The following is a 13,417-nucleotide window of genomic DNA, read 5'->3' as shown; positions in this document are numbered from 1 at the left end:
CTGTAATTTGTAGCAGTTCATATAATCGGGGTTGCTCCCTCTAGTAAGTTTATTCCTTTTTCAGTCTATTTACAGAACACACAAATATTTCCTTTTTATGCATTTACAGAGCGTATTTCTGAAAACAAAAAATAACAGCATAAAATAGTAACGAAATTGCTTCGTATCCTGTGCAGTATGAGTTGCTATTATAATGTTTATGGTTGTTAGAAATCGAGCTGTGTTCTGAGAAGGTGAAAACGAGGGTTTTAATGGGAGGTTACAAATTTTACGTCACGTGTTGGGAAGCGTAATTTACATTTAATGCTAATAAAACCTCCAACCGGCTCAACAGCAAGCTTCTTAACAGCGTTTTAAAGTTACACAAGCCTGTGGAATTAAAATACGACAAGCTATAAAGGAGAGTGAAGTGAAGAAATTGGAGGGAAACGAACTTGTTATGAATTTGAGAAGATAATTTAATTACACGAACAGCTTTATAACGTTCATAGATTTCAACTCTTGAGAGAGAGGAACAAATTATAAATTTAATGAAAGCTTATAACAAGAAAATTCTTGCTGAGAATATGATGCCAATGCTTTGGTATATTGCTTTCCGAATTCCAGTAAGGTAAAATGAATGTTTAGTATGTAGTGAAACTTGGGACTGAATTTTTCCAGGCACTACTCTTTCACGTGACATCAATGAACCATTCAATCTCTCGAGAAACTCCCTACATGAGATTCCTCTGGAAGGAGTAACATGTGTCTTTGAAACTAAAATTTTGTGGAAAGCCATATTAAAAACATATATCAAGTATATATCTTATTTCTTTATCCTCTATCGGTTGAGTAAACATCAAATAATTATTAAATTCCTACACTACTAGTTGTAAGAGAATGTTTTAAAGTAGTCTATTGGTTAGAAACACCCTATAGCCTATTCATTCATGAAGCAATAATGATGAGGGAATGATGGTAATAGTCGAAAAATGGTAGGCAAAACAGGGATATTGCGAGAAAATTGTCTCAAAATCATGCCTTTTCAGTGCAAAACTCATTCGAAGTGGTCAAAATTTGTACCTCGATCTCAAGCGTGAAAAACCAGTGTAGATGGTTGTCGTCTTAGTTGTAGTCATTGCGATCGAAGTCGTCGTAGAGGTCATAATCGTGTCGTCATCGTTTCGATCGTAGTCGTCATTATCGTAATCGTAGTCATAGTCATTATTGACGTGAAAATCTCGATCGTAATCGTAGTCGTTATTGACATCGCAGTCTCGACCATAGTCATAGTCGTTAATGTTGTAGTCTTAGTCGTCGACGTCTCGGTAATAGCTATCGTCGTTTAGATCATAGCCGTCGTCGTCTCGATCGTAATCATAGTCGTTACTGTGAAGATCGTAATCATAGTCGTCTCGATCATAGCCGTTGTCTTCTCGATCGTATTCGTAGCTGTTACTATCAAGATCGTAGTCTTAATCGTCTCGATCATAGCCGTTGTCGTTTCGATCGTAGTCGTTACTGCCAAGATCATAGTCTAGTCGTCTCGATCATAGCCGTCGTCGTCTCGATCGTAGTCGTAGTCGTAGTCGTTACTGCCAAGATCGTAGTCGTAGTCGTTACTACCAAGATCGTAGTCGTAGTCGTTACTGCCAATATCGTAGTCGTAGTCGTTACTGCCAAGATCATAGTCGTAGTCGTTACTGCCAAGATCGTAGTCGTTACTTCCAAGATCGTAGTCGTAGTAGTTACTGCCAATATCGTAGTCGTAGTCGTTACTGCCAAGATCATAGTCGTAGTAGTCTCGATCATAGCCGTCGTCGTATCGACCGTGGTCGTTACTGCCAAGATCATAGTCGTAGTCGTTACTGCCAAGATCGTAGTCGTTACTTCCAAGATCGTAGTCGTTACTTCCAAGATCGTAGTCGTAGTCGTTACTGCCAAGATCGTAGTCGTTACTTCCAAGATCGTAGTCGTTACTTCCAAGATCGTAGTCGTAGTCGTTACTGCCAAGATCGTAGTCGTAGTCTTTACTACCAGATCGTAGTCGTAGTCGTTACTGCCAATATCGTAGTCGTAGTCGTTACTGCCAAGATCATAGTCGTAGTCGTCTCGATCATAGTCGTCGTATCGACCGTGGTCGTTACTGCCAAGATCATAGTCGTAGTCGTTACTGCCAAGATCGTAGTCGTTACTTCCAAGATCGTAGTCATAGTCGTTAATGCCAAGATCGTAGTCGTTAATGCCAAGATCGTAGTCGTTACTGCCAAGATCGTAGTCGTTACTGCCACGATCGTAGTCGTTACTGCCACGATCGTAGTCGTAGTCGTTAATGCCAAGATCATAGTCGTAGTCGTCTCGATCATAGCCGTCGTCGTCTCGACTGTAGTCGTTGCTGCCAAGATCATAGTCGTAGTTGTCTCGATCATAGCCGTCGTCGTCTCGACTGTAGTCGTTACTGCCAAGATCATAGTCGTAGTCGTCTCGATCATAGCCGTCGTAGTCTCGACTGTAGTCGTTACTGCCAAGATCATAGTCGTAGTCGTCTCGATCATGGCCGTCGTCGTCTCGACTGTAGTCGTTACTGCCAAGATCATAGTCGTAGTCGTCTCGATCATAGCCGTAGTCGTCTCGATCATAGCCGTCGTCGTCTCGACTGTAGTCGTTACTGCCAAGATCATAGTCGTAGTCGTCTCGATCATAGCCGTCGTCGTCTCGACTGTAGTCGTTACTGCCAAGATCATAGTCGTAGTCGTCTCGACTGTAGTCGTTACTGCCAAGATCATAGTCGTAGTCGTCTCGATCATAGCCGTCGTCGTCTCGATCATAGCCGTCGTCGTCTCGACTGTAGTCGTTACTGCCAAGATCATAGTCGTAGTCGTCTCGATCATAGCCGTCGTCGTCTCGACTGTAGTCGTTACTGCCAAGATCATAGTCGTAGTCGTCTCGACTGTAGTCGTTACTGCCAAGATCATAGTCGTAGTCGTCTCGACTGTAGTCGTTACTGCCAAGATCATAGTCGTAGTCGTCTCGATCATAGCCGTCGTCGTCTCGACTGTAGTCGTTACTGCCAAGATCATAGTCGTAGTCGTCTCGATCATAGTTGTAATCGTCGTCATCGTAGACCACGTCTTTCGCCTATTCCGTCCTGTTGTGAGGATTTTCAACCATTCGAGATATTCACAAGTAGCGTTGCTTCGTGGTCATAGTATGTTCAGAATCATGCAGTGCCATCGCTTACTGGAAATAAAACAAACACAAACAAATATGCACTGCAGTTCCTGTAAAACGAGGATAAATGTTGACTTTTCTGTCGGGATTCTGAGCCAGATTTGCTGAATTTTTGTACAATAGGCTTACACTTAGCTCGAGTGCTATTAAAAAAAAAATAGCAATGTGACGTATATCTACATCCATTTAGTGAGTGTAATGGTTCTAGTCAATAATTTCAACACAACCTTCATTTCTTAAATTTAACAAAATTTATTGACGAGCGGATCTGATATATTTATTTTCTCTTTAACAAATAGAAACAAATTCAATCATTGCCGAAACAAGCACAGAAGTCCCATTGTTAGGGATACTTACAACATCGATGATATGATGCAGTGAGATCCCGAACACCACTTTGAGAGGTTCGGAAGAGTTCTCCGCTGGGCGCACTGACGGGTCGTAATTGGCCATGAGATAGCGCGTGAGTCGATATTCCTGTTCATCTCCCAGCACTGCAAGTAAAAGAACATTATTTTCTCGGTCCTAAAAATTTTATTAACGTTATTGTATCCTCTTTTTATATTGATGTATTATTTTATCTATATTTATATTGTTGTAATTATATTTTGTAGTCTGATTTATTATTCTGTATTATTATATAAATACATCACAAGTTACTTGTACTATAAATAATATAAAATAACAGTTTAAATTGGAGTGTTTCTGTTTGTTCCATATATTCGTTGACACTATAAAAATAATTGTCGCAATAATTCGCAAAATATTTGTAAATCTACATAATGAACATTATGAACTTAGTGGAGATAATTTGTTAAACAATTTTACAGGAATTGAATTTAGCCAATACCTTAATTTGTTCAGCCTAACTGACGGTTTAATTAGTAGGTAAATGGACACAGTATTTTAATTATGAATTTACCGCCCACTATTATAATTATGAAATCTATTTTTTTTACCATTAATAAACATTAAAATATACCTATAGATCCACTACAATCAGAATTTGCTCTTGTTTGAACAACGGTCTATAATGGATACTGGTAGGCTAATATAAAGTAAACATTTCTTTTTCTTTTTTTGTAAATAAAAAGTAATTCATTTGTCCAAATACGAATCCGATATAGTAATGAGCAGAGACCGGAAGTTTAGGCATTATGAATCATTAAAATAGGCAGGCAAAAAGGCATTATAAGTAGCTAAAATACGCAATAAAAGGCAATTACAAAAACCTTACACTAGACCCACAACCATGCACTTTACTTTCCACAAAGGGATTTCGGCAGCAAGAAAAACTTTACATAAGTCGAACGCAAATTGAGATTTCCGACTCGATGTTGCAATTACTGTTGGAAGCAAAGAAATCTTCTTCCCAGTAGCCTTGGAAAGTCCATTTTTGTGTTTGGTTGTACTGATATGTTGCGATATGAAATATTTCTTTTCATAGTTCACTGACTGCTCACATATTTTGCATGTAAGTACTTTACCGTCAGTACAAAATACGTCGGATCCAAATGTATTAACGTAACTTTGCAGTTTACTGCGTAAAGGAACACTGAATTTCGGCATCTTGCTGCTATAGTCCCGTCGTTCTAATTTCCGGCAGCCAATCGCGTTACAGGTCGGCTACATTTAAACGTGTATGTCTTGTGATTCGCTGATGAAGACGTCATTCATTTCTTAAGGCTCGATAAATACTTAATATAATCGCCCGCCATTTTGGCTCTTTCGCTGGCGTTCGCAGAAAGCTCACGAAGACGTTATTTGCCGCTCAATTATTTGTTGAATTACAGTGCGTTTGATTTATTATCATAGGAGCTACGACATGATAGTGTTTAACGGTGTGGGAAATAGATTCCTCGTATGGTAGCTCGGCAACGAAAGAACAAAAATAGCGAACGATACTACCTACCTAGACTTTCTAGAGCCTTCACTTCCTAAGACGTAAGCAAAGAGGAGGAGTCACGCCGGGAATAACAGCGTCGCGACTATAGCTACAACAACGTTGCAATGAAAACTGAAGAAAAATAACCGTTAAAAATAACGTTAGACCCGCACTCATTGTTGCCTTGTCAAATAAACACAAGCGATAATTAAAACGCTTACTGTTATACATTTTTGCACGGCAGAGCTCATTGTTGCAAAGAGAATATGAACTGACTGAAAGACAATACTATACATTCGGTGAAGTCACTTTCATTGTAGCGGTTATAGAAATGAATTAAAATATACCTGTAGGCAATTTTTAATAATAAATAAATAAATAATAGATAAATAATCAAATAAAAGCAAAAAAAGCATTTATTTGATAAATTAGGCACTTATATTAAAAAGGCAGAAAAGGGCAACATAAAACTATGACGTTTCTATCACTAGGGTATAATTCGTACAGATTTACTTTCAAAATGAAGATAGATTTAACACATTTAAAAAGACATTCTGCCAAAGTTCCGGTCTCTGGAATGAGCTATTGAAAAGGACGGAGTATGATATTCGTAAATAAGATTTGAATAACGAAATTTTGAATTAATGTCTTGGTAGATACTTTTGTATAAATTTAATCTATGTAATGTTAACCAAGTCAAATTCGGATCGTAAATTAAATAAAGCAATTTAACATGATTCTGAATAGCCTTGGTTTCTTTAAAAAAATGTATCTTCTGCGTTCTACTGAAATTGGAACTAAAACCATTCACTTGAAACCAAGAAATAGCATTTTTTTTGCCGCTACATCATTATATTGTTTTAGCAATCATTTTTATTCGTTCACCAATTCTATGACAGAATCTTTAATACTATCAGTTGTTTTATGCCACCGACGCAATTTTGGTAAAAAAAAAATCAGTTTTCGGTTGGGTAGGGCTGCTGTGCAGTACCCTCATCGAAGACAACCAAATATTCACCTCAAAGGCTACGACTAATAACAACATTGTAGAAATTTTAACAGATAATTATACCTTCTTAAAATGTGTTTAGTTAACAACTCTGTCACGAGTTAAAGTTATAAAGCGAAACAGATAACATGTCACTATACTGTTCTCGCAAAATTAAGAGGATCTGAGCGGGAAACTGTGGGCCTCACATAGCCATCAGCAGTAGCATTCCGATTCAAAACATCCTTAAGGTCCTCCAGCATATTAGATGCCTTGAGTGATATGAAAGTGACTATTCTTCACTTCTACAAACATAGGACAAAAAACTAATTTTTGACGTAAGACTACGTCTTTCTTCTTACAAGGTAACTTGGAAATTGATAGCCACAGAAAAATTCAACCATTTCCTTATATTCCTCTTGTTCTCACTGTATTTCTCCTCCTTTTTCTTCTTGACTTTCCCTTCTTCTCCTACATTTTCACTTCTCGATTTCCCCTTCTTCTCTTTGACTTCCACTTCCTTTCTTGATGTACTGTTCTCCTCCTTGACTTCAACTTCTCCTTGATTCCCCTTTTTCTCCTCGACTCCCCCTTCTTCTCCTCGACTCCCCATTCTTCTCTTCTTCTTCTTCTTCTTCTTCTTCTTCTCGATTTTCCCTTCTCCTCGACTCCCCCTTCTTCTCCTTGACGTTCCGGGTTCGATATCCGGCCCCGGAATAATTTTGCCCTTGAAATTATTCAAATCAGCTTCACATGGAGTCCACACCTGTGGAGTAACGGTCAGCGCGTCTGGCCGCGAAACCAGGTGGCCCGGGTTCGAATCCCGGTAGGGGCAAGTTACCTGGTTGAGGTTTTTTCCGGGGTTTTCCCCAGCCCGATGCGAGCAAATGCTGGGTAACTTTCGGTGCTGGACCCCGGACTCATTTCACCGGCATTATCACCTTCATATCATTCAGACGCTAAACAACCTAGATGTTGATACAGCGTCGTAAAATAACCCAATTAAAAAAGTTTCACATGGAGCTATATCTGAAAGGCAGATTTGCGCAATATACGTCACTCTTCGTTAACAGAAAACCACAATTCAAGTCACACAAAGTTTGGGTGCACTCAATGTTGGGTCTTTGACGTCATATCAGCCCACTTGAGGTATGTGGGATAAAAAGGGAAAAATTGAGCCGGTGCCTGGTACAGTAGGTTGTTCAGTCGGCAGAGTATTGGCGCGCTTAGCCAAAGGTCCCGGGTTTGATAATCGGCCCCGGAACAATTTTTTCCTTGAAATTATTCAAATCAGCTTCACAGTTCACAGAGAGCTATACCTGAAAGCCAGATTTGTAACAAAGAATAATGCTGAAACTGATCAGTAGGGAGCGAATTTTTATGTGATAAAAATGTAAATTATTTAGTATTTCTCCCATGGTCATCCAACTTCATCATCAGGTTCTTTCTTAGTTGTTCTTTCATGAACGAGAGAGGACACTTGGAATAGACAACTATACAAGATTCTGATTACTTGACAAGGTAGTCAGTTCTTTCATTTCCAACGTGTTCTCGTACCCATGTCGAGCATATTAGTGATTTATAATGATAGAAAGACAATAACATATTATAGCATTGAAAGAAAAAAAAGTCACTATTACGTTTATTCACACTTCATCTAACTTAACTCATCTCACAGCACGAGTATCAAGTCTATCTAGTTAAAAAAGTTTATCTAGTTAATTGTAGTGAACGAAACAATAATTATGTGTATTGACATATTTATAAGAGAACGGAGACAAGTAACTGTTCGCACGTAACTGTAAAAATTCATATACTTACTAATTTCATCATAGTGTTGTGCCAATGAAAGTGTTTCACGCTAACGTTCCGGTTGCTTGATGTATTTCATTTTGAATCTTGCTTCAGTTTTCCATGCAGCAGTTTTCGCTACCTTGAAAGTGCTCACAATAAATCCAAGTGAAATATCGGAAATTACTTCGAGTCGTGTATCCATTTACCGATATTGCTGGGGAAACAAAAAATATCTTATAAATCTGTCATCTGGTCTTCCTTCTATTTCCTCTGCCTACTATATTTAAGATTAATGGGCTTGTGACGTCAATGATTTGTATAGTGGACTTAGATATTACACTATATGAATTCTCGTCTTTCTCTCCGAAGTACATTAAACTTAAAGCAGAACCTCAAGTACTACGAAATATTTTATTTCTTGTCTTTCCTCAGACTTTCTGTGCTAAAATACTTCATTGTGGCTTAAGGGGTTAGGTACAGCTTAAAGGAATAAAATTTTGGAAATATTCAACATTTGTTTCCTTCATTACTCCATCTTGTACAATAATGAAAATTAGTATGTGTAAAAAATTGTCCTTCTGCTATATGATAAACATATTTTTACGATTTAAAAAATTATATATATATATATATTTTTTTTTTTTTCAAAATTTAAAGTTCACTGTGCAGTGACGAAGCGTTTCCCTCATAACTCAAAAAGTATCCAACATTCTGTGATGAAATTTTGTGTGTATTTATGTATGCCATATCTACAATATGATACAAAATCAGTTCTATACCTTAGATAGATTGTCTGATAAAAAATAAATTCATTTTAAAAAACGGTCAAATATCTAACACAAAATAAAAAAATATGTATATTATTTATTAGGAATGTAGTTGAAAGAGCATGATATTGTAAACATGAGTTTCAGCAATAAAATAAGAGAGAGAGAACATGAAAAGTTAACATGTTTATCAGTTATGAGGGAAACGCTTTATTACTGCACAGTGAACTTTGAATTTTGAAAAAAAAAAATATATATATATATACAGTATGTATTTTTAAATCGTGAAAATATTGTTTTCATATAGCAGAAGGATAGTGTTTTACACATACCAATTTTCATTATTGTACAAGATACACTAATGGAGGAACAAAATGTTGAATATTTCCAAAAAATTTACTACTGTAAACTGTACCTAACCCCTTAAATGCTAGCGTATTTGGCTACAAATCGAGAAGACCTGAGTTTCAACACACAGAAAAGTCAAGATTTTACTTCCCTCCATTGGAACGCACACACACACAAGCTCGCACGCACGCATACATTAAGTATGCACTGTATGTGATGTGGTACGTTTGTAATTTCTTATTTATTTGTTTTTAATTTTAGTATGTTTTATTGTTCATTGGTGTGAAATATTTGTAAAGAATTTATTCTCTCCTTGTGTTTGTTGTGTGTTTGTTTGTTTTTCTTTATTATCTCTCTTCCAACTGTTCTTCCATCTTACAAGCAAACATTCTGATTGGGGCAGATAAAATTGTTAAATTTTTTCATTACACCATGTTAATAATGTCAAAAGAAGTGCTTACACAAATTTTGGCCACTCGACCGCAATTACGAGGTTGTCCAGAAAGTGATTTTTCCTGGGGACGTTTACAGAAAAAAAGCACAATTGCATGGAAAGATTTATTGAAAAAGATACAGCAATTGTTGCGCTATTTGTCAACATATCCTTCACTGGAATTGAGACATTTGTCATACTATGGAATCAATTTTTGTATCCTTGTCGTAGAAGTCAGCCGCCTGGGATCGAAACCAGCGTTCGACAGCGTTTGCACCTTTCTGTCGATCCCATGATATGAGAAATGTCTCAATTCCAATGGGGAATATGTTGAAAATAGCTCAACAATTGCTGTGTGTATTCTAATAAATTTTTCCAATTAAATTGGGTTTTCTTTCTGTTAACGGTCCCTGGCGAACTTATTTTCTTACGGCCCTCGTAATTGCGGTGGAGTGGCCACAATTTGTATAAGCACTTCTTTTGACATTATTAACATTGTGAAAGAAATTTTTTTTTTATCTGCCCCCATCAGAATGTTTGGTTGTTAGATTCAGTATTCGCAAGAGAATCTTCGCCGAGTGCGATATTAGACTGATAGTCCTGAACTCCTTACATTTATTGGAATTATTTTTCTTCGGTATTGAAATGAACACTGTCTCTGTGAAATCTGCAGGCCATTCGTCTTTCTCATATATAACAAAATAATAATCCCGTATTTAATTTAAAATTTTAACTGTGTAGCAGTTATTAATTTTCGTTGGGTTGTAAAATAGGTACAAATTTACCCTCAATGACTTTCAATGAAACGAATAGATCCGCAGGTGGAAGCAGATTAAAATTTATATGATATTTTTCCTGATCAGCCGCTATGAAATTCTTCCAAATGAGTTCATTTATAAAATCGGTTTCACACGCTGTGCTTTCCGGAATACCATACTGTTGTGTGCAGCTTATTTACCTGTGCGAATCATATCTGTTATTATATCATATCAAAGGCAGTCCTCATGGGTGTATGCTGTAATTGCTATGTCATGAACATTCGCATTTCTCTTTCATTACGCTATAAACTTTAACTCGCTACCGGGAGCCTTACTTGCAGATGAAATTTAAAGCTTGGAATTAATTTAATAAACCTTGTCATCCAATTACCTCTATCCAAACGCACAGACATTTATAAGCAATGGATTCTGCTTTACGTGCTGGTAACGGCGGATCGTGGTACAAAATATCATTAAAATCGTCTGACAATGACAACTGCGCTCCACGAATGCTTATATGAAAAACGTGCGCTATACAACTTGCCTTCGTTTTAGGAATCACATTTTATTTACGAGACTATTTTCTTTGAGCAGGACTTTCATGGTTTATAACGTGAGTTTACGAAATAATAATAATAATAATAATAATAATAATAATAATAATAATAATAATATTATAATATAATATTATAATAATAATATAATATAACAATATAATATAATATAACAATATAATATACTATATTTTATGTTACTATATTTTATGTAATTTCTAAGGTATTTTCTTATTGTGTTGTTTTGTAATCAAATTTTGTATTTCATGTATATTATTAAAACCTGGTTGAGTGGAAGAGAAGGCCTCATGGCCTTAACTCTTCCAGGCAAAATAAAACTACTACTGCTACTGCTGCTGCTACTACTACTACTACTGTTACTATAATATGATAATATTATAATATAATAATATAATATAATAATATAATAATATAATATAATATAATATAATATAATATAATATAATATAATATAATATAATATAATATAATATAATATAATATAATATAATATAATATAATATAATATAATATAATAATATAATAATATAATATAATAATATAATAATAATAATATTATTTCTAAAACATGTGTTCTCTTTTTCTAGGAAGACAACTACATTAATGTTTAACTATTCTCTATTGAATGCCGCTATTATCAGGAAGGACTGTATAAAGGATCTCGGTATACAGTATATCTTGATTCTAAATTGTACTTTCATGACCATGTTGATCATTTATTTAATCATCCACTAAGAATGCTTAGTCTCATTAGGTCTATTACTTATTCCTTTTCCTCTCTTGATACACTACTTACATTATATTATGCTTTAGTAAGGTCTAAATTAGAATATTCTTTTGTTGCGTGGAACTCTATTACTTCTACTGATTCAGCTAAACTAGAAAATATCCAAAGAAAATTAATTTCTCTTTGTGCGTTCAGATTCGTACCCCAACTCCTCCTCTTTAAATTATGAATTATCTAGTAAATATTTTAACTGTACCAGTCTGTATTCGAGAAGTCAGGATATTGATTACACTTTCTTTAGTAATGCTATTAATGGTGTCATTGATTGCGATTCTTTTATACGTAACACCTATCTTAGAATTCCCGTGAAAGGTTTTCATGGTCAAAGAATTTTCTTCACTAAATTATTTAAATCCTTTTCTCCAGTAGCCAGATGTATTAAAAGTGCTAATTTGCAAGATCTTATTTGATTTTACTTACAAGTGATACATTCTTACTTGTTACTTGTTACTTTTACTTTTATTATTTGTTAGATATTGCTATTTATTTTGTTGCATTTGGTCAATGATTAATGTTGACTATTATATTGATTGTATTTCATTTCACTGCCATTTTATATCATTCATTCTCATCATCATTTGTTCTGTTTTGTATTGTTTTTTGTATCATGTGTTAAACTGTAATTAGCCTTGTGCTGTTGTTTTGCACGTTAATATTCTAAATAAATAAAATTAATAATAATAAATAATAATAATAATAATAATAATAATAATAATAATAATAATTATTATTATTATTCTAGCTGACAAAATATGTTCGTTTCCCGGAACTTATCTCCGTCCCACAGAGACTATTGATGAATCGCATGTTTTATTTTTATTCTATGATGTTTCAAGCGGTAGCTGAGAGCTGTGTTGATCATATAGAGAGGGAATCCTCCTACACGTACATATCTAGCATTTTTTTTAATTCTCAATGAGGAAGGAACGAAAGTAAAATTTGAACCGATGGACGGAGATAATGATGACTATGTAATATTAATAAAGAGTAGTAATAATAATAATAATAATAATAATAACAACAACACTTGCCACAGCCATTACATCATTATCACATCATCATGTTCACAAACATGATCAACACGATGATCAACTTACTATTATCTCATAATTCCTATCACATTTCCATTGTGTATGTATCTAATGCCTTCCCACTCAACTCACTTTACGTGATTCTGGTTCCGCATAGATGATAGGACTGCGACTCATCTTCTAGTTGCACCCTATATCATATTCTGCAGTGCCTGTGAAAAGTGATATATGTCAGTTTCCACAAACCTTTTTTGATAATTAATTGACAACTTACACTGGTTTATGTCGATTTGATTTTTTTCTGTATGAATTATTGTAATGGGAGAAATACTTATGTCTCTTTTTCCAAGGGAGCAGATGTTCCGTAAGTTGTCAATAAATTATCAAAAAAGGTTTGTGGAAACTGACTTATGTCACTTTTTCCAGGCACTGCAGATATATACCCAGATAGCTCGGCCTTATAATCTTTGACGGTAACAACTTTTGTCAGGTTTACTATTCTGCCATCTAGTTGTTATATAAGGAGTTACGTCATAATTCTAATTTGAATTGCATTAGCGACTGTACTGCCATCTCGTGTTCGTTTACGGCGGACGGGTGGCGATCCTGGCGGTTGTTCTCTTCAAAGTGCTGCCGATTTTAACATAGGTATGAGCTATCTGTTACCCAACTTCGGCGGATCATGCTCTACTGATGTGTATTTGTGGAGAGTTATGTCGTATATTAAGGTAAATTTTGTGAAAATGTAGTGTAAGTGTAAGTGTAAGTGTAGTGTAGGTGATGGTGATGATGATGATGATGATGAGGAAGGGAATAGGGGAAACTCGGTGCCGGCACGTAG

General features: G+C 35.6%; 1 protein-coding gene across 5 annotated transcripts in view; it reads right to left on the bottom strand.

Annotated features, from left to right (window-relative positions):
* The window catches only part of LOC138697829 (neuronal acetylcholine receptor subunit alpha-10-like), a 562,189-nt gene that overhangs the window by 230,563 nt on the left and 318,209 nt on the right, over positions 1–13,417 (bottom strand). For all 5 annotated transcript variants that reach the window (XR_011331620.1, XM_069823382.1, XM_069823380.1 and 2 more), the window contains one exon: positions 3,568–3,704. Coding sequence is in view for 4 of the 5 variants with exons in the window: in XM_069823382.1 (XP_069679483.1) it covers positions 3,568–3,704 (137 nt within the window). In the remaining variant the exon portion in view is untranslated. The remainder of the gene's footprint in view (positions 1–3,567; positions 3,705–13,417) is intronic.

The sequence above is a fragment of the Periplaneta americana genome, chromosome 4, assembly GCF_040183065.1.
Source record: "Periplaneta americana isolate PAMFEO1 chromosome 4, P.americana_PAMFEO1_priV1, whole genome shotgun sequence".
In the NCBI taxonomy this organism is placed as follows: domain Eukaryota; kingdom Metazoa; phylum Arthropoda; class Insecta; order Blattodea; family Blattidae; genus Periplaneta; species Periplaneta americana.
The sequence above is the reverse complement of the archived record's forward strand: the minus strand, read 5'-3'. Positions and strand labels throughout refer to the sequence as shown.